The sequence below is a fragment of the Plodia interpunctella genome, chromosome 6 (genome assembly GCF_027563975.2).
Source record: "Plodia interpunctella isolate USDA-ARS_2022_Savannah chromosome 6, ilPloInte3.2, whole genome shotgun sequence".
NCBI lineage: Eukaryota > Metazoa > Arthropoda > Insecta > Lepidoptera > Pyralidae > Plodia > Plodia interpunctella.
Window position 1 is genome coordinate 6,277,547 of NC_071299.1, and position 19,573 is coordinate 6,297,119.

Sequence of the window (19,573 nt, forward strand, 5' to 3'; positions counted from 1 at the left end):
TATTTCCTAAATATCCCACCCAACGCGTACTGTTAACAACACTTGTACAATTAAACACTCGATAGAATCCATGTAACTTCCGACATAGTGGCACTAGTAAAGACAGTGAACCTAATGGTATAACGCCACAGGTATTGCGGTACCCTAAAACTGTATAATGTACCTAAGTTACAATGATTTACTGATGAGCTATGATTTAGATCATGTATATTTATGTATCTTTTGTAATAGTTTTTCTAAAAGTTAATGACAAAAAATACTTAACTACATTAATTTACATGAGAATTGTATTTTTTGTAGTAAATCTTTCGTTAACATATTACAAGTACCTAAGTAGTGAACAAATAAAAACTATGTAATTGAAACCGCTTGGGGGATTCCGCATGTTTTCATGTAGTTTCGAAATGTATGAAGACATTATCTTTTTCGAAAATAGTTTCGAACTTGGTTCCGTAAGTGTGTGAAGAAATGTATAAATATGGATCCAATGGTGAAGACGATGACATTTTTTAAGTGTGTTACATTGCAGAAGATACAAGTAGACTTAAGTTTACCTTCTATTTTTTTTTATTAGCTGTTTGAGTCCCACTGCTGGGTCTAAGCCTCCCCTAGTTTCTAGGCATTCCTCTCCCTTGTGTTCTCTTGCCATTCATTGTCGTTTCCTTCTATACATTAAAACAAAAATCATATTCAATTTTAAATAATGTCCTTATATAATAACTTACTACTTATGTACATAACGTAACTTACCTACATAACTTTCGTGGTAATTAATATAACGTTTCAAGTCTAAACAAAATGTCCCTACATGTGCCGTTTTCATTATAATTTGCAGCACGGAACCTCATAATCTACTAACAATGAAAAACTAAAAAAAACGTTTGAATATAATTGTTGTCAAAGCATCTCCTCATCCATTTCTTCAAAGAGAGGTGTTCAGTTAGTGTATCAAATCAAAATGTGGTCGGTGATATTGCTGATTCCTCAAATAGTTTTTGTTGGAGCGCTAATAGTGGGGTTGTACCAAAAGAACACCAACTCAATATGTAAATCGAAAAAGCGACTTGATGGGAAAACAGTACTGGTTACAGGAGGAACCAGTGGCATGGGACTGGAAATCGCAACTGACTTCGCCCAAAGAGGGGCCAAAGTCATCGTGGCATGTCCTTTTGAAGACGAGGGCTACAGTGGGAAAAAGAAAATCATTGAAAATTCTGAAAATGAAAATGTTATATTCAAACTTCTTGACTTATCAAATTTGGCTTCTGTCAGAGAGTTTGCAGCAGATGTTTTAAAAACCGTAGATCGATTGGATATCCTGGTGAACAACGCAGGCGTTGGCAGTGACGGTGACCGGATCACCAAGGATGGAATGAACTTCATCATGCAAGTCAATTATTTTGGTTCATTTTTACTGACTATTTTACTCTTGCCACTTCTAAAGAAAACTGGTACTTCTGACGAACCAAGTAGGATTGTAAACACTGCATCCGTTTTACACAGAATAGGGTGTCTGAACTTCAATCACTGGAATGAACCACAGAAAAATTTCCCCGCATACGCTAATAGTAAGTTGTGTGTTATATTATTTACTCGGGAACTAGCTAAGAGACTAGAAAATAGCAATGTAGTTGTGAATGCGGTGGATCCCGGTGCGGTAGGCACGGATATCTTTAAAGCTTCATATGCTAATATATTTTCGAGTTTCGGAGTTGTTTTATCCTTTATACTCTTCACACTATTCAAACAGCCATGGGAGGGCGCCCAAACAGCTATATACGCCGCATTGAGTAGGAGTGCTGGTAAAGCTAATGGTGAATTATTTAAGAACTGTAAAATGACAAGGCCTTCTAGAAAATGCTACAATGAAAAGTTAGCTAAAAATCTTTGGGAAGAATCAGCCAAACTTGTCAAACTAAATGAGAGTACATTAAGTACCTAGTTAATTATTTATGTCAAATAAAGTCATCATGTTATGTTAAAATCAACACAAAATAGGAACTTTCAGAATATAAAAGAGAGAAAAAAGAAGAACGATTACAGAGAGAAAAGAGAATCAGCCATCGAACGGAGATTCTGGTGCTAACACCTAAGAAGTAACAAGTATCAAAACTTGACTAAATGCAATGGTGAGAATGACGATATCAAAGTTTCAGAAGTTCATCTTTGTAAAAAACAATGTCGTAGAACAGGTGCGTGCATACTGTTCCAATCTTGCATATCAAGTAGCCGATTTACATTTCTGACGATTTTAAAAGAATGGTGATTGGTGATACTTTTTAAGACAAAAACGTGAATAAACGAATACTTTTTTCTTCTTAAGGTCTATACTGTTCTGTTGTGATTTTTATTTTATTTTAACTACTTTAAACATGTTTTTTTTATTTTATAGTTTTATAGTACTATGGTAATAATAAGGTAGTGGCCTAATTAACTATTTTCCATTATTTGCACGCAATATAAGATTGTAAAAAATAGGTACTAGTTATAGAAAAGTAATTAGGTGCTTAATCTCTCAGCCGTTATCATTGTTCCGAGCCTATAATTGTATTGTCTAACAAGTCTTCAAAGTTCCACTGGAATCTCGTAGAACTGTTATTAATTTGTTTCAAAATAAATGGTACTTATTTATTTCTACCTTTAGGTTTTGTTTCATATTAGAATCTCAAAAATCATAACGCCTTTATTAAAATATACAAGCCCAAAATTCTAAATTCTAAATATTTGAAACACCGATTATTAAAAAAATATATTTCCATTACCTTATCGTCGAATAGGTAAAACTCACATCTTATTACGGAATACTTCATACCTGACTTTAAACTTAGCCTAATATATTTTATAAGTTCAAAATATTCTAGATATTCAACTAACTCTTGTTAGCATCATAGATTTAGAAGGGCGCGCGGTCCCGGTTAGCATAGTTTGAAGCTTCTTGTATGTCAAAAGCTAACCTAAAAAAACCTACGTTTTTGAGATTCTAATATGGTATATATACCTACCTATGTTTATGTACTATTGGCAACTGAGATATATAATTGGCTATTAATGATGTACAGATTTAGGTTAGATTAATTTCAAGCATTTGTTGTGTACTGTTAATTTGAGAATGACCTGGCCTGTAAGAATTTTATGACTTTTACACGTACTTATACTTAGTTAATTATATATTTAAGTATGTAACATTTATTATACTTTTATTTATTCGTTATTAAGTACACGATACTGCTGGTTTGTGTCGTGATGTATCTAGCACAGACATTTAATTTATCTAGAGTAGATTATTAAATTTATGTGATATTTAGTTGTTTCAATAGGTACAGTCAACAGCTCATCAAGATACCCTGCATGAACCTCTATGGCGCGGTAATAGTGACAAGTTTGCTATGAATTTGGATAGCTTGATGTGCTGTTGACTGTACACCATTGGTATAATATAATAGGTACATAAAAACAAAATGTTGCTGGGGTGTTTGAAAGATTGTACCAACCGATCTTACCCAGCCCAGTAGTCCGTTCTACAGTCGTCTTACTAGTCTAAGTAGTTATACGCTTCTTTCTTAAAAGTGTGTTATGCTCAACACTGACGTTAGACTTTATTCAAGTCACATATAGGCATCTGAAATCACTTTTACACAGTATGACCCATTGCATTGGCACGACGTAGACGTAGAGAATTTTATAATCTACCACAGTGGCAAGTTTTTCTTACGATGTTTTCCTTTACTGAAAACAAGAGGAAGTCTATAGTAACATGAGTCAGATCGGTATAAAAATCATGTGATACGAGTGGATTTCGACCTTTCGATCAAAGGTTGGCGAAAGAGTTTTCTTCCCTTAAATGAAAGTCGGACACAGTCACTTCATTGCCGTGAGGAGGGACATTTTTACGTCAAGAATAAGGGTACCTATCTAACTTATTTAATTAGCTCTTAGGTACTGGTAATAATTATTATCTACGTATTTAGGCTGCAAACCTCTATCGCTGTAAATATTACGAAAATTGCAATGATTACCCTCCCCACCAAGAACCATTGAGTAGCGTTATACACTGCAAGGCAAATATTAAGGCGCTTCGTTACATTACATTCACATTATTGTGAAAAAAATAATTTATGTAGGTAGGTACTAAGTTTTATTGCTATTTGTGTCAAAGTAAAATAAAGTTTAAAACAATTCTGGTTTATCGAATAAAGGTCAAATAACACATAATAATAATTGAGTTTCAAGACACGGGCTGAAGTAACTATAAATAAAATCATTATTTTGTCAAAGTTCTGACATATATAACTACCTGTTCGAAGACTGGAAAATATAATGGTTAAGGTATTCATTAAATTAGCACGCCAGTGTAGCCACGCAATCTACGCGTAGATTGTTGCACAACATCGAAAGTCTGCCGGCCGAAGACTGGCCGTATCAAGACTATTTACCGTGTGTGCACCCGAGCAAAGCCACGTGGTGTTGAGGTCATCCATGACCTAACATAAATAAATCGAAATAGTTCTGCGATACAAAATTATATTATATTGATTACTAATTAGTGATCGAGTAACATAGGTACTAACAAAAAATTGTTTATTTAAATTTGAAGCCACGGTATATCCGCTCGTTTAAAAATAGTACGGAAATGTCGGTGATATTGTTAATAGCCGAAATAATATTTATTGGAGGACTGATCGTCGGCCTGTACCAGAAAAACACGAACTTAGTATGCAAATCAAAAAAGCGTCTCGACGGGAAAACGGTCATCGTGACAGGTGGAACCAGTGGTATGGGACTGGAAATCGCAACAGACTTCGCCCACAGGGGGGCCAAGGTCATCGTGGCCTGTCCTTATGAGGACGAAGGATACAATGGAAAAAAGAAGATCATCAAAAGTTCTGGGAACGAAAACGTTATTTTCAAACTTTTGGACTTATCATCTTTGGCTTCTATCAGAACGTTTGCTGCGGATATTTTGCAAAATGAAGACAGACTGGATATTTTGGTGAACAACGCAGGACTGAGCACCGCTGGGAACCGCATCACTGAAGATGGAATGAATTTAGTTATGCAAGTTAATTATTTCGGTCCATTTTTACTGACAATTTTACTCCTACCGCTTCTGAAGAAAACTGGCGACTCTGACGAACCGAGTAGGATTGTAAATACAGCATCAGTGTTACACAGAGTAGGGAGAGTGAACTTTAAGAGTTGGAATAATTCAAAGATGAGTGTTTTTGCTTATGCGAATAGTAAACTGTGTGTGGTATTGTTTACACGTGAATTAGCCGAGAGAATCAAGAACAGTAACGTGGTGGTGAACGTGGTGGATCCGGGCGCAGTCGGGACAAGTATATTTCTAACAGTTGTTGGGAAGGGATTCGGATCTTTTGTATCATTCTTATTCTTTGTATTGTTCAAGCAACCCTGGGAGGGCGCCCAGACTGCGATCTATGCTGCGATGAGCCAAAGCGCTGGGAAACACACTGGTCAATTATATAAAAACTGTAAAATAGCAAGACCTTCGGCTACTTGTTATGACGACAAGCTTGCTAGAAATCTTTGGGAAGAGTCAGTCAGACTTGTCAAATTAAATAACGAAGAATATATTTGAAAAATATTATTATGTATCGTTTAATTGGTATTATCTGATAAAAAAACGAAATCGATTGTTGTGGGTCAAAAACGCGATTCGGATACCTGCAGTGAATTCTTCATTTGTAAGGTAGCAAAATTATGCAATTTTATTTGAATTGTTTAGTCATATTTATTTTGTTTAGATATAATAATTTAGATAGATAAGTAACTTAAATATAAAGTCTGTTTTCTTATTTTCTTTCTACTTTATTTTACTCATAGATAATTGATTTGACTCTCGCATGCAACATAGTATAGGTTTTATTATATTAGATACTGTATCAATCAAAAGACAAACACAACACACGTTTTGACAATGAAAACATACGTAGTTCTTAGAACTTACACTTTCGCGCGAGCATCGACTATTCTCTCGACTGTATGCCGTGGCGCACATTTTCTCCATAGATAATTTTTTACGTATATATACGTTTTGTTGGATATTAAACCTGCGATATGACATAAAATGACACTAACGTAAATATACGTCACCGTATAATCACGCTTCGCTACGATTATTCTATTATGCATGCTGCGATTTTGCAAGAACGTCTAGTCACGTCAACGTCCATAGACGTCATAACTAATAGACACACATGAGATACAATATAAATTGTTAACAACGTCTTATCACGTCAACGTGTATGAACGTTCCTCTACAAAATATAGTCCATAAGCAATTTAAAATACATCAACGTGATACAACGTCAACGTTTTAGCACGTTTTGCGGTAAAGTGTGAGTATATATTGTTTTTTTTTATAACTGCGCTTAACCACGTCAACGTTAATACACTGTATTGTTATATATACTATTATGTATTGTTATATGTACTTGTATATGCACTGATTCATCATAAAGTCTTATTATTAAGTTTTCATTAGTTTAATCATAATCTCACATTGCACCCTTCTTCCGCAAAAAAATATTCTTAACTTATTCTAATCTTTCTTTTTTGTTCGTTTTAAATAATCAACACCACCACCACTTTAAATAATCAACATTTGTTTTAGAAAAATATTATTTAAACAGTATTGAGATCTTCTTCTTTTTTTCTTCTGTTCTTTAATGCCACTCCTCCCTCAAAGCAGATGGCACAAAGTGGAGGTTTTTCTAGACAGCTTTTACATCGAATGCCAGTCTCCCGCCTTTTTCTGTTCTTGCTACACATTTTACATTTCATATAATTTGAAGTCTTTTTGGAGCCTTTACGTACTGGATAATAAATTTATATTTAAAAAATGGTAAGCCCTTCTGGCATAATAGGGACCAACACTGTTTGAATGAGTTTCTTTCAGCATTTCTTCTCAGCAGTGGTCGTTCCGAAATGCTAGTAGTTTGTAGCTTTGGTAAACATCATTTAATTTAGAATATGCCGTGAAAAAGTGCCTGTGAAGGCCTAACTTCTGAATAAATAATTTGAATAAATAAAAATTTTCTGACTGCTCTACTATGGCAAAACCAACCCTTCTCTCTCTTTTGTCCTATTATCATACTTTTGTGTTTAAACACAAGCAATTCAGGAGTATTTTTTGTGGTACCTTTATTACATTTTATTTAGGCTATATTTTTTATACAGATAAAAAGAGTTCTAGACAGCCAAATTTGTACATTTATATTATATATATTATTTATAGAAAGTACATTTCTTCTGTGTTAGTCTCTTTATACGAATACCGATGATTTTCTTGTACAAGGCCTTTTTGAAGAGCATAGCGATTGCCCATATGCGTTCGTTATAGTATATGAGATAGAAATACTTTTTTTAAAACTTCAAAAACGGTTGTATTTGGACCAAGATCCAACTGTACTCCTGTAGAACTAGCATCAGACTCAAAATGAGGAATATCAGAGTTCGTATTTTTCAGCCTTTCACGCACGGTGACGCAGCCAGACTGTTTCTAGGAACTTACACGCGCGGGGCGCCGTATAGTGACGTTGTGTGGTCGTGTGGAAGTACTTCAAATGTGTGCGTAGAGCTGACTTGGTTGTGTTAAATCTCAATACTTTGTGGCGCAAGATTTTTAAGTTTTTGATATAATATAGCGCAATGACGTCACTATAGGAATTTAATACAGCCAACTAACGTGGTTGCACGTTCTTGAAGTAATGTCAGGAAAAAGTTCGACGTACTTATCCGTTGCTCTACACCGTATCGCCTGCTTTTATAAAATTGTAAAAGCCTATCTAGGGATCCCTATGTAGCCTATCATAAACGGGAAACTTCGTCCAGCAACCTGTCACTATTTATGAGTTCCCTAGCAATAAAACTATACTTACTTAGTTTATACAATCCAGCTGATCGCGGCCTTCTTGGATAAAGACGTGGAATGTGCCTATCTATACGAAATTATTGCCGAGCTCATTCAAAAAAGTCTGAACCACAGCTCTTTTATGTAACGTCCGATTTTAGAAAGTAATATTATGCACGCAATAATGTAAACATATTGGCTGGTCTCTGCACGGTGTCAGTGAGAGGATTGAGTAATTTTTATACCAAAATTACCTAAATTTTAATAGATATAAGCACACAGGGATATAAGTATACCTAGTTGTGTAAAATAGAGATAATAAGTCATATTCTAATTAGGACCTAAGAAAGAAACGTTTCGGAACTTATAACCTTCTGTTGTCCGACACGCACTTGGCCGGATTTTTTATGTTGTTGAAAACAAGCAATCGAATCAATTTGGCCTTAATATATTGAATAAATATGTAGTGTAATAGTAGGCAAATAAAAAAAAATCTGAGGTGACTGGCATAGGCTCTCTATATTCAAAAATATACAACGTTTTTTAAATGCTTCATTTTCTTTCAACAATTTTCATCACATACCTTCAGAGTCAGGGTGTTTTGAGAAGCTACTTCTACATTGATGTGTTGATGAACAAATTCCAGGATTTGGGTTACATTATTTTCATCGTGTACTACAATCTATTAGGTAAGTACTGACTTACATCGAAATTCTAAAAGATCGGTACGATTTTAATTTTTAAAACTACATTGTTACCTAATTTATAATTGTTAATACTTATTACCTTTACGTATAAAACAAAGTCCTCTGTCGCGTCTGTCTGTTCGCGATAAACTCGAATTTCTTCACGGATTTTTATGCGGTTTTCCCCAGTAGATAGTGATTCCTGAGGGCATATAATTTGTTAAGTTGCAAAGTCGGGACAGGCCGCTAGATATGTATCTACTAAATATTATTATTGTGAATTTAATATCAAATCATTTATTCAGAAATTAGACCTTCACAGGCACTTTTTCACGTCATTTTTTATATTAAATAGTTATTTTTCACAAGCTACAAACTACTGGCATACTGGAAAGAAACTCATTTGAACAGTGTTGGTCACTATCATGCCAGAAGGGCTTATCATTATTGTTTCTTGCAATGTTTTTTTCTAATAATATATAAAAGTACATAAAGTATAAAATAAAAATTTGGAGATCATGTGTGGAGTGGCAAAGTTGTCGGGAAGATCCATGCGTTTTTATCAGTCAAATAGGCGTTAATTGTGTAATACGCTTTATACATTAAATTTTTCTTAACATACGTTTTAATTTTTTTCATTGGCAGATTAATAGCCCCTGCAGGGAGATTATTGAATAATTTTACATACCCACCCACGAAAGACCGCCGAAACTGTTCATACAAAGTTTATGCTTATTTCTAGTGTTTACACTATTTACTTCTTTTAATTTTTTATATAGATGTAAATTTGATTTGACAAAAATAAACACATCAAAGATGTACTGAGACACAACAGTGAGGATGTTAATTGATTTGAAGAGTTCTTGAAGAGAATCGTTAATGTATTCGTTATATGTTGCTCAATCTTAAAAGCTATATAGCTATAACAAAAAAGTTTAATTCGGATCCGTCTAGTAGTTCCGGAGATTAGCGTGTACAAACAGACATACAGACTTCGTTCGCGTGGCCGAACAATTTTTGTTAAGGAGGCGTGGCCGAACAATTTTTGTTAAGGAGTCAAAACTATTGGAGAAATTTAATTATACAGACAAATGTAACATTACGTAATACATACAGAAGATGTTAATCAGACTGAAAACGTTGAAATTTACTTTCTATAGTTTAGCTGAACTATTATGACTCTTCTTCAGGTGTTCCAGACCTTCGAGTTTTATACTCAACAGAAAATGCTCATGAGACTAAACAACTTTTATTAGAGCGTCATTTCTATTTTTCCTATAGTTTAGCTGTACCAATATAGGTATACATCAAGTGATCTAGATCTTCGATTTTTATATCTCAACAGAAAATGCTCATCAGACTGAACAATTTATGTTAAGTCGTCATTTCTATATCCCCTATAGTTTAGCTGTACCATCATTGTTCTCCATCAGGTGTTAAATCACATTACGTCGCACATGAGCCAATAAACCTAATTTAAACCTAATTAAGTAAGAAGTCAACAATAAACCGAAAAAGTTCCATCAACGGGTTTTCAAAATGGATTTTAATGGACGTAGGGCTCTATCCATAATAGGCTAGCTACCAGTAAACTGGTAGCCTCACTGAGTAGGTAGATAGTGGGCTACGAACCCTATAGATTAATGATACAAGTATAATATTGGGACAAAATGCGTGGCCCTGAGTTAAAAATCTGTTTTCCATTCTTAGTTCGGCTGCAATTATTGTTATTAAAATAAATCTCGCAATACATACATCCATAGGTACATCACACATCTCATTCCAACTTTATGAGGAAAGTTAAAAAAAAAATATGGCAAATAAAACAATTTATTAAAACGCGGACATGACTGTACAAAACTTTCAAAACTTTTTCAAAATAGTTTCACGACACAGATTGACGGGCACAAAATACTTCACAATTACACTTAAATAAGATTGTTCACTTGCGTCACGGTTCTACAAGAAAATATATAGTTTCTTTAACGCGTATTTGCTGTTAAAATTTTGATAAACTCCAAAAAAAAAAAGACGTCGCAAGACTGCCCGCTAAAGAAACTCTTCGGAGAGGGGGACCCCGCTTCAAATTCGGCAAGGAAGGAACAGTGTGAGCAACTCGAGCATCATCCGACCTCCGCGGACATTTTCGAACCTTTATAAAAAATTTCCTAGTTCTGCAATAATAAATCACTATAACCATGCGGCCGCTGTTTTCTAGCATCCGCTTCGGCGGCGACGCAGCCAGTCGCCTTGGGCTAGCACTGAGGCAAAATAGCACTCTGTGCACTATTGTTCAATTTCGCTAGAATTCTTGCTCCCTTTTTCTAATCTATGTATTGGAACATACAGAGCAATATCGCCTCACTGTATGTAGTAGGCAAGTCGTGCACGGGCGTGACGCGGCGGAACGTGTGTTGTGACGTCATAGTTCGTCGTCGTCACAACCGGGCTGTAGGTCTGATGTCTCCACGGCTACCTCCTCGTAATCTCTTTCCAAAGCCGCGAGATCTTCTCGTGCTTCTGAAAACTCTCCCTCTTCCATGCCTTCGCCAACATACCTATAATATTTTACGATTAAACTATTTTTCACTGCAAGAACTTTTTATGACGTTACATTTTGTTTATTAAAGTTATTTATTTAGAGCCATCAGGTGTACCAACTGCTGGGCAAAGGCCTCCCTCCATTATTTCTATTTGATTCGGTCCTGTGTGTGCAGACAAGCGCAATAAGTAGTTAAATATTAAAAATTGCAACATTAGGAATGCCTAAGAGTCCTGCTTACTTACGACTGCTAACAAAAGGTAGTAGATAGGATGGTAGTGGCATAAGTTGCAGAAAGACAAACTTACCAGTGCACGAATGCCCTTTTCGCGTACATGAGGTCGAACTTGTGGTCGAGTTTGCCCCACGCCTCCGAGATGGCTGTAGTGTTGCTGAGCATGGACGCGGCGCGCTTCACCTGTGCCAGGTCGCCGCCCGCCACCACCGATGGTGGCTGGTAGTTTATACCCACCTGTCACAGTAAAATCATACATGAATTTCAATAAAATCATACATGAATTGTGGCTGTTCCTAGTTTTGTTCGAGGCTGATGGCGTGAAAAATAACCATAATTTGAAGCTTCTGCTGTAATTTTAAAACCGGTCGCTAGCTTCACGCCAACCCTCTCCGGAATGCTATTATTGCCTATCAGCTACCTAGGCAATATATCGCTTATTCATCTCGTAGAACATCCACAGGATAATATGGAGTGGGGACTATTCTAAGGCAGAACCACACGCCACACAGCAACAAGAATCATGAATATAATTAGATTACCTATCATTTGAAGTACTTACAAGTGGTTATTTGTTTCTCTTGAAATACGAATAGCCAATGTATTAAAATTGTATTGCGCAAAATATATTTGTTTAACTATTGTACTTCCTGTACGTCATAATCGAATCAAATGCAACACTAACTTTAAATCCAGTTGGACACCAGTCCACGAACCGGATGCCAGCCCTGCCCTTCATTGCGGCAATAGCAGCGTTGACATCCTTGGGCACCACATCCCCGCGGTACAGCAGACAGCACGCCATGTACTTGCCGTCGCGAGGGTCGCACTTCACCATCTGATTCTGCGGCTCGAACAGCTCAGACGTTATCTCAGACACCGACATGCCCTCGTGGTATGCCTGCAATTGTTTCACCTATCATTCATTGCTTTGATTTGTTTCAGTCAGAGCAATGGCAATTTGTAATCTACAAAAAGTTAGACCACAACTATTTGCATGATAGAAATACGTAATGGACGGATTTGCAACTTGTTTATTAGTTGGACTAATTTTAATAATTTTTCTTAATTTCTGTGAAGCATTGCAAAAGTTTTGTATATTATGCATATGTCTATGTAGTTTGATCTCGTTCTACAAATCTGAAGGAGGAACATGTTAATTGCATGCATGTGGAAAAATAATGTCGGTACGACGTACGACTGAAATCACGGTTGTAACAAAGCAAGACACGTGTTAAAAGCAACTATTTGGTTAGACAAACAAATAAGCAAGAATCTACCTTGTCAGCAGAGACGACAGGCGCGTACGCTGCGAGGGGGAAGTGTATCCTCGGGTACGGAACCAAGTTGGTTTGGAACTCCGTTAGGTCCACATTTAGCGCGCCGTCGAAGCGGAGCGACGCCGTGATTGAGGATACCACCTAGTAATCAAAAGTAAACATTCAGCAGAAATGCTATTACCCTTACTGCTACTCTGCCGGTAAAAGAAAGAGCGTGCATATGATTTGGTTTAAGATATTTTACATTCTAAGAAAAACATACTTGTGAAATTAGCCTGTTAAGATTGGCATAAGACGGCCTCTCGATGGACAGACGCCGCCGGCAGATGTCGTAGATGGCCTCGTTGTCCACCATGAACGCGCAGTCGGAATGGCCGATGGTGGCGTGTGTCGTCAGCACCGCGTTGTACGGCTCCACCACCGCTGTGGACACCTGCATAGGAATAAATGCTTTACATATCTGCCACGTAATGTCGGTTACACTAAACCAGAAATCTACGTCCAAACTCTTGAAGTTCGGCCTGTTGGTGAATTGTGCTAGCAAGGCCGCTGATATTTTATTATCTTCGTACAAGCGAGGCAGCATATTTTTGCGTTGTATTATTCAGAGAAGTAATTGTAATATTTTAATAAAAAACAATGATCTGTTATTTATAAGAATGTGGTGTTAATGAATGATAACAATATTAGTTGCTTAAAGCTTTTGCTCTGAGGAGTAAACTATAAAAAGATCTGTAATTTTAGGTTCAGTATTCTTGTGAGACTACAACCATCAGACTATAAACTAAGTAGGTAGAAAGCATTATTGTATATGTAACAATATACATATACAATAATGCTTTCTAAGCATTTAGATGTACGATATTAAATCAAAGGAACCATGCCTGTGGTGCTGGATATATTGCAAATTCCAGTTTACTCTTCTTTCCAAATTCGTCTGACAACTTTTCCATTAGAAGAGATGTGAAGCCAGATCCAGTTCCTCCACCAAATGAATGGAACACGAAAAATCCCTGCAAAAATATATACTAAAAATATTTTATGTTTGTATCCAAACAAGCACAATATTGACCCCATTAAAATAGTGAAATAGAAGCTTACTGTCGCATATAAGCTATGTGCTTTGATGTAAACTTCGTTACCCTATTGTAGACATCTGCTAGATTCTGGTCTGCCATACTCATTTGCTTTATACTTTTACGGGTAGCAATCAGTACTATATGCTTGTGCAGTATTGCCACTCGTACCCATAGCCTTAAAGCTGGTGAATTCAATACAGACCTGCAATCCCGTGCACTGGTCAGCCAGCTTGCGCACGCGCTCCATGACAGGACCTAGCACCTCCCGCCCAGTGGAGTAATGTCCGCGGGCGTAGTTGTTGGCCGCGTCTTCCTTGCCTGTGATCAGCTGCTCCGGGTGGTACAGCTGCCGGTACTCGCCGGACCGGACTTCGTCTGAAAATTAAAGTTTACTGCTCAATCAAGATCCATTTTTTAAATATATAAAAATTACAAGTTCTAGTCTACCGGTTCGTCGGTTCGTAAAAAATACCAATTCTGAGAAGATCTTGCACACAATGTTGAACGAAACCTTTTGGGTTAACTGACTAATGACAATGGCCTCAATATCCCACATCCTAGGCACCATGTTGGGGTGTCGGCGTTGAAGCAGGAGTCAACCTCGTTGGCATCGGTGTCAGGCTGACCGGGTTTGATATATTTCAAACTCACCAATGACAGTAGCCTCAAGGTCCACCATTACCACCCTGGGTACCATCTTGCCCCGGTCGGCCTCCGAGAAGAAGGTGTTGAAGCAGGAGTCCCCCGCGTTGGCGTCAGTTTCGCAGGCCGGCAGAGTGCCGTCGGGCCGGATGCCGTGCTCCAGGCAGTACAGCTGCCAGCACGCCACCCCCATCTGAACGCCGGCTTGGCCGACGTGCACTGAGATGCACTCCCTCTGCTCGCATATAAAAAGCATCACGTTATTGTTCTTTACTTCTATAAAGTCAATTTTCAAATTGTTAACCGCTCGAAGAAGTCAAATACCAAAATTTGTTTTTGTTGTAACAAAAATGATTTGCGACATGCGACTACTCTACATCTTATGACTGCAGCCCCAACGCAAGCTAATCAAGTATTTTATGTGTACTTAGTCTAGGTTAAGTTCAGATCAAAGGTAAAAAAATTGACAAGACCTTGACGCAAGAATGGATCTATCGAAAAATCAAAAAATCAGGTTTGCAGACCCGACCAGGTCATGACAATGTCAGAATTGCTTCTCTAGGGGCTTGAAGTAATTTTCCTAATAGAAAATTTTAAATATAAAATATAAAAACAAAATACCTAAGAAAAACAAGAGGGATGCAAAAATTGTGTTACATGAACTTTGCATCTGAAGCCACTACCTACAAGAAGTCTCCCTATCTCTACAAAGACTCGGATGCGCTGAAAATATGTAAAATACACTTACCATTATGAACACTGATAATTTTGATAAATGGGGTGTAAAAATAAATATAAAAACTGATTTATTTCAATATATCGCTACAAAAATTTTGCTGGAACTGAAATTTAGAAAAAAAATGCGAATCAGTGCCCTCGTGATGGGCTGGTTGGATCGATTGTTAAATTTTATTCCATGTTTGAATTGTGAAGTCTCATTGAAAAAAGATTTAAATTGCCAGTGGTACTCTAGTTTTCAAATAGATACGCCCAAAGAGATCTTACTATGTATTGAAATAAATAATGAAAGAAAGATATAATTTACTAACCTTTTTTTCTAATAACGTGAACTCTACCCGTGCCATCTAAAAGTATATTTATATAGGTATCAACAAATAATTTAGATGCTCTTTAGGTATACAAAATCATTTTTATAATAGTTAGGTAGACAGTATTAGGTAGACAAAGTTCGGCTTCGCTCACATTGCTATTACATTACATTCGTCGAGATCTGGTAATTTTTTCTTTATTGAATAACAGACATTAAACTATAATTGTACCAATAATATTAGTAGGAAATGCTTCTAAGGTAAGATTAACCTGTTTGTATAAATTAAAGTAAAAAATCCTAGTTTGTGGTCATAAAGCGGAGGGTGGCAAGTATTTATACGTAGCAAGTAGAGTAGGGCAGTGAGATGGGGTCCTCCCCCTTAACTATTAGGGTACAATGGCAGATCGATGGACCGAACGTTGGCGGGTGCCACAGAGGCTGCGGCTCCTATGTCGCTTCTGTTACTTAATGTTATTTAAGTTTATGTTTTTTTATCTAATAAGAAAACAAAACAAAAAATGAATGAAAGACTACTTATGCTGTTCGTACTGTTTCCAAATTTTACTTGTTTGTCAATAAGATCCTGATATACTTATTCAAATGTAATGTTTAGAATGATGCAAAAGGATGGCCTTCATTTAATTAATTGAGTTATAAGTTGGTGGTTAGCCTGCCGGAAGAGTTGCGATAAGGTCGCCTATAGTAGAAGTACATCTTTCTAGTGTATTTCTAGTATTATAGAAAATTATTAGTAGGTAATTATTAATCCTTTTATAAGTTTTTTCATAAGATAGATCGTAAGGTGATTTATTATGAGCAAAAATTACCATAACATATACCTAGATATCTGTTGGTAACTTGTTTTGTTTATTTGTTGCATAAATAGCATGTGGCGTGACAATATTAAGTATATGTATTATTTTACAACGGTTCACATAAATTATATTATTGTCTTTTAACTAACTCAGTCACAGTGGAGAGCCGTGGTAGTTAGCCTCCAAACACACTATTCACATGCAAATTTTATAATAGCTGCATGTGTTTTTTGAATACTTGATTGAACCTCGGCTTGTCCGTAAACATTTGGTAAGAAGCGTAACATCGATTTGCTACGGTTTTTCGAAGCTAAATCATGTTAGGGTCCAGTTTTTGTCGTTTAGTGAATGACACAATAAGTTAAAGAAATCGAACTCATTATAGGCAGATTTTCAAATAGATTACGTCCAAGTAGTCATAATTTTTTTGTCATCTTAAATCAAATCATATACATAATTGGGGTACACAAGTATAGAAAATAATTCTGAATGTAGTCATGACTACATGACACACTAGTGTCACTCTGATCTACGTAAAAACACAGAGTGGGCTAGGCTAAGAGTTTGAATTTTCTCCCGCTTGAGATGTTATGGTAGTTGTATGTTATGTAGTAGATGTAGATCGTTGAAGTCTTTTTCAAGAACAGGTACTTACTGTACTTGGTTCCAATTATTTTGTACTTCTAGCGATCGGAGGAACTACACTAAAGGAGTTTTTTTGAACTATTATAGCAGTCTAGTGTCGGCCAGTAAAAATAAAGAAGATATTTTCTATTACATTTCAATATCTATGAGATTTTGTATTTTAATAAGAAAATATTTTGCAAAAGGCCTAGATTGCTCATAATTATTTATAATATATAATATTTAATTAAATAATAGTTAATCTATAACACATAATATTATCTTCCTTCGAGGCTGCCACCAGCTGAGGCATGATGGTATCAAGGCGCATTAGCAACTATTGTGGAGATAGCGATCAGACCTCAAGCCTATCGCGATCGCATCTCTTGTAATGCGTAAGCGCAGATCACATCTACCCCTGGTACTTTGTGACTGTTATTTGACACATCTGAGTATAAAATATTGAATATGTATTTAGGATAGGATATTTCTCCATCACCTCTCTCTATCGCAGTCGTGTACTTGCCAGCGTATTTTACTTATCTTGTGTGATTAAATTAGCAGATCAAAGAGATGATTATAAGTATTAAAATAGGTTCTAGGTTTACTATTTAGACAAATAAAATGTACCATATATGATAAATAACTATAATAACAACGACGAGGTTAAGTACAACCTGAAGTGGATTTCTCTTTGAGAGATGAGTGGTTTCTTTTGTTCGTCTTCTGATTTGCAAACTGTCTTAATATTTAATACATCATATGATATTTCTTAAAACGTTTAAGTATACATAAATATGACCTATGAAGAAACAGAAGAATTACTTATAGTTTTAAAATAATTTTACTTGTTTCTTTTGTAATATAACTTACCTATGATTTAGTTTAATTATTACATATGATTTATATATATATATATGGTTAGTTTTGTACAAGTAAGTTAAAAATTTTGTTAATCATTTATAATTATTTTGATAACTACCTTTTAATGCCTGAAACACAAGATGATTTTTCTTCCTTTCCTTTTTTCCTTCAGAATATGTAGCAAATTTCATCGAAATTAATTTCGGGATCACACAGCTGAATAACAATCCACGGCAACAAAGCACGAAGGTGTGGACAAAATAAAAAATCCCATTTGATGCAAGGAGGCGGAATAATGACCGCTTTTTACCGGTTTAATCCAGATCAGATAAGTGTGGAACCCCAATGCGATGCGCGTTTGATATTCATGATCATTCCCTGCGGATTTCCAAGGGATTTGGATCAAAAGGACGTGTTACATTAAGTAATATACTAATTTTTATAATTGGAAATAAATAACGTTGATAACTGTAGTCTTGAAAGAAGTGCATACTCACTAATTATTTAGCTAACATAAAAAACGAAAAACAAAATATTCTTATCTTTGACAACTATTCATAGATAGTGGTTCTCAGTAAACCCGTCGTAATTTAGCTAGTACTTTTACCCATTGGTGGATAATAAAACTAAACAGTAGCTCAGATCTACAAACGTCATAAAGGGCGGTAATTAAATCTTAAGGGAGCGTCGCTCGGGGAGGGTGGCACAATGGAGCCAGGTGCTACCCAACAAAAGATTTACTGACTTTCGTTTGTACGCGATTTCGTACTTCGTAAACCATGGGCAATTGTCATGGTATTTCTATGCAAATACTCAAGCAATCGTATTTAATACAATCTATAAATAATATTGATTCTAAAAGATGCAATCAGATTTTGAACAGAGAAAGTCAACCTTCCGTCTATAGAAATATTTGATATAGGTATATACCTATCTAATTGGGTTTCAGACAATTATATAGGCAAGCTTTATAGTATCTCCATACGTGCTGGAAATAAGGTGGCATATCACATTTCATCTCCTAACTGTAATATCCAGGAATCAGTACTGAAGAGACCATCTTACAACCTTTGCCATGGCGAAATGCCCTTCTTGATTCGGCGGCGGTCCCTAGCAGATCGCCGACTAGGATTCCCTAACTACCCAAACTATTGACCGATTGTGCCGGTGTCAAACCGTTTACCCTTATCGCCGTACAATGGCTCCCATCTGCCGCGATGCATCGTTGCACCGAGAACAATGCACTTCATTCATGCGCAGGATTTTTATCGAAAAAATAGATTTTTGGCCAAAAAACATGGTGATGGCTTTGGTAGGGGATAACTTCGATAATCCCAAAGCTTATCATTTTTTATTTGAATTTTCTCTTTATTTATTTTACAAGTTAGAGAAAAGAAATACATTTTTAAAATCTATGTACCTATTTAAAATGTTTGGTATTTAATTAGTTTATGATATCTACAAACAGCAATAAACAAGCAGGTAAAATTAACATATTCTGAGGGTTATAATAATAGTTAATGTAGCTCATGTCTACAAGATTTACTTATAGACAAGAGACATATTCTAATTATTATTATTTTGTGTATTGTGAAGAACAATTCTAATATTTGATCGTACCAACGACGACGTGGCTTGTGATTTAATACATGTTTAGTTACATTACAGTTCCACAGTAGATCCACAGAAATCCTAAATAGTAAATTCTGCGGTTTGATCAGCGTGGAATCGCGGAATTGTCGAATTCTCCACGCGTGGGAGTCGGATTGGGTTTGTGCCACAGATTACGTCCTCCATGTGACATGTTATTTAACGCATATTTAAATATAATTAACATGGTATAAATAGTAACAAAATGTAAATACCGCTTCCGAAAACACAA

At 36.0% G+C, this 19,573-nt stretch overlaps 3 protein-coding genes across 5 annotated transcripts; 2 read left to right on the forward strand and 1 right to left on the reverse strand.

The window, feature by feature from the left end:
* Positions 1–124: 124 nt before the first annotated feature.
* Positions 125–3,300, forward strand: LOC128670485 (retinol dehydrogenase 13-like). Its single transcript, XM_064436003.1, has 2 exons — positions 125–490; positions 836–3,300. The coding sequence occupies exon 2, from the start codon at positions 959–961 to the stop codon at positions 1,940–1,942; it is 984 nt and encodes a 327-aa protein (XP_064292073.1). The 5' UTR covers positions 125–490; positions 836–958; the 3' UTR covers positions 1,943–3,300.
* A 1,330-nt stretch (positions 3,301–4,630) lies between these two features.
* LOC128670486 (dehydrogenase/reductase SDR family member 13-like) lies at positions 4,631–5,816 on the forward strand. Its single transcript, XM_053746183.1, has one exon. The coding sequence runs from the start codon at positions 4,631–4,633 to the stop codon at positions 5,597–5,599; it is 969 nt and encodes a 322-aa protein (XP_053602158.1). The 3' UTR covers positions 5,600–5,816.
* A 4,555-nt stretch (positions 5,817–10,371) lies between these two features.
* LOC128670824 (tubulin alpha-8 chain-like) lies at positions 10,372–15,247 on the reverse strand. Of its 3 annotated transcripts, none has more exons than XM_053746819.2 (9): positions 15,086–15,247; positions 14,347–14,572; positions 13,898–14,070; positions 13,501–13,629; positions 12,879–13,049; positions 12,617–12,757; positions 12,022–12,252; positions 11,410–11,573; positions 10,372–11,117 (listed from the first exon to the last, which is right to left on the reverse strand). In XM_053746819.2, exons 1-9 carry the CDS (start codon positions 15,086–15,088, stop codon positions 10,982–10,984), a joined length of 1,374 nt encoding a protein of 457 aa, XP_053602794.1. In that variant the 5' UTR covers positions 15,089–15,247; the 3' UTR covers positions 10,372–10,981. The 3 variants fall into 3 exon arrangements, with proteins under 3 accessions (XP_053602794.1, XP_053602792.1, XP_053602793.1); XM_053746817.2 differs by having other exon boundaries at positions 14,347–14,575; XM_053746818.1 differs by lacking the exon at positions 15,086–15,247 and having other exon boundaries at positions 12,022–12,237; positions 14,347–14,593.
* Positions 15,248–19,573: the final 4,326 nt, after the last annotated feature.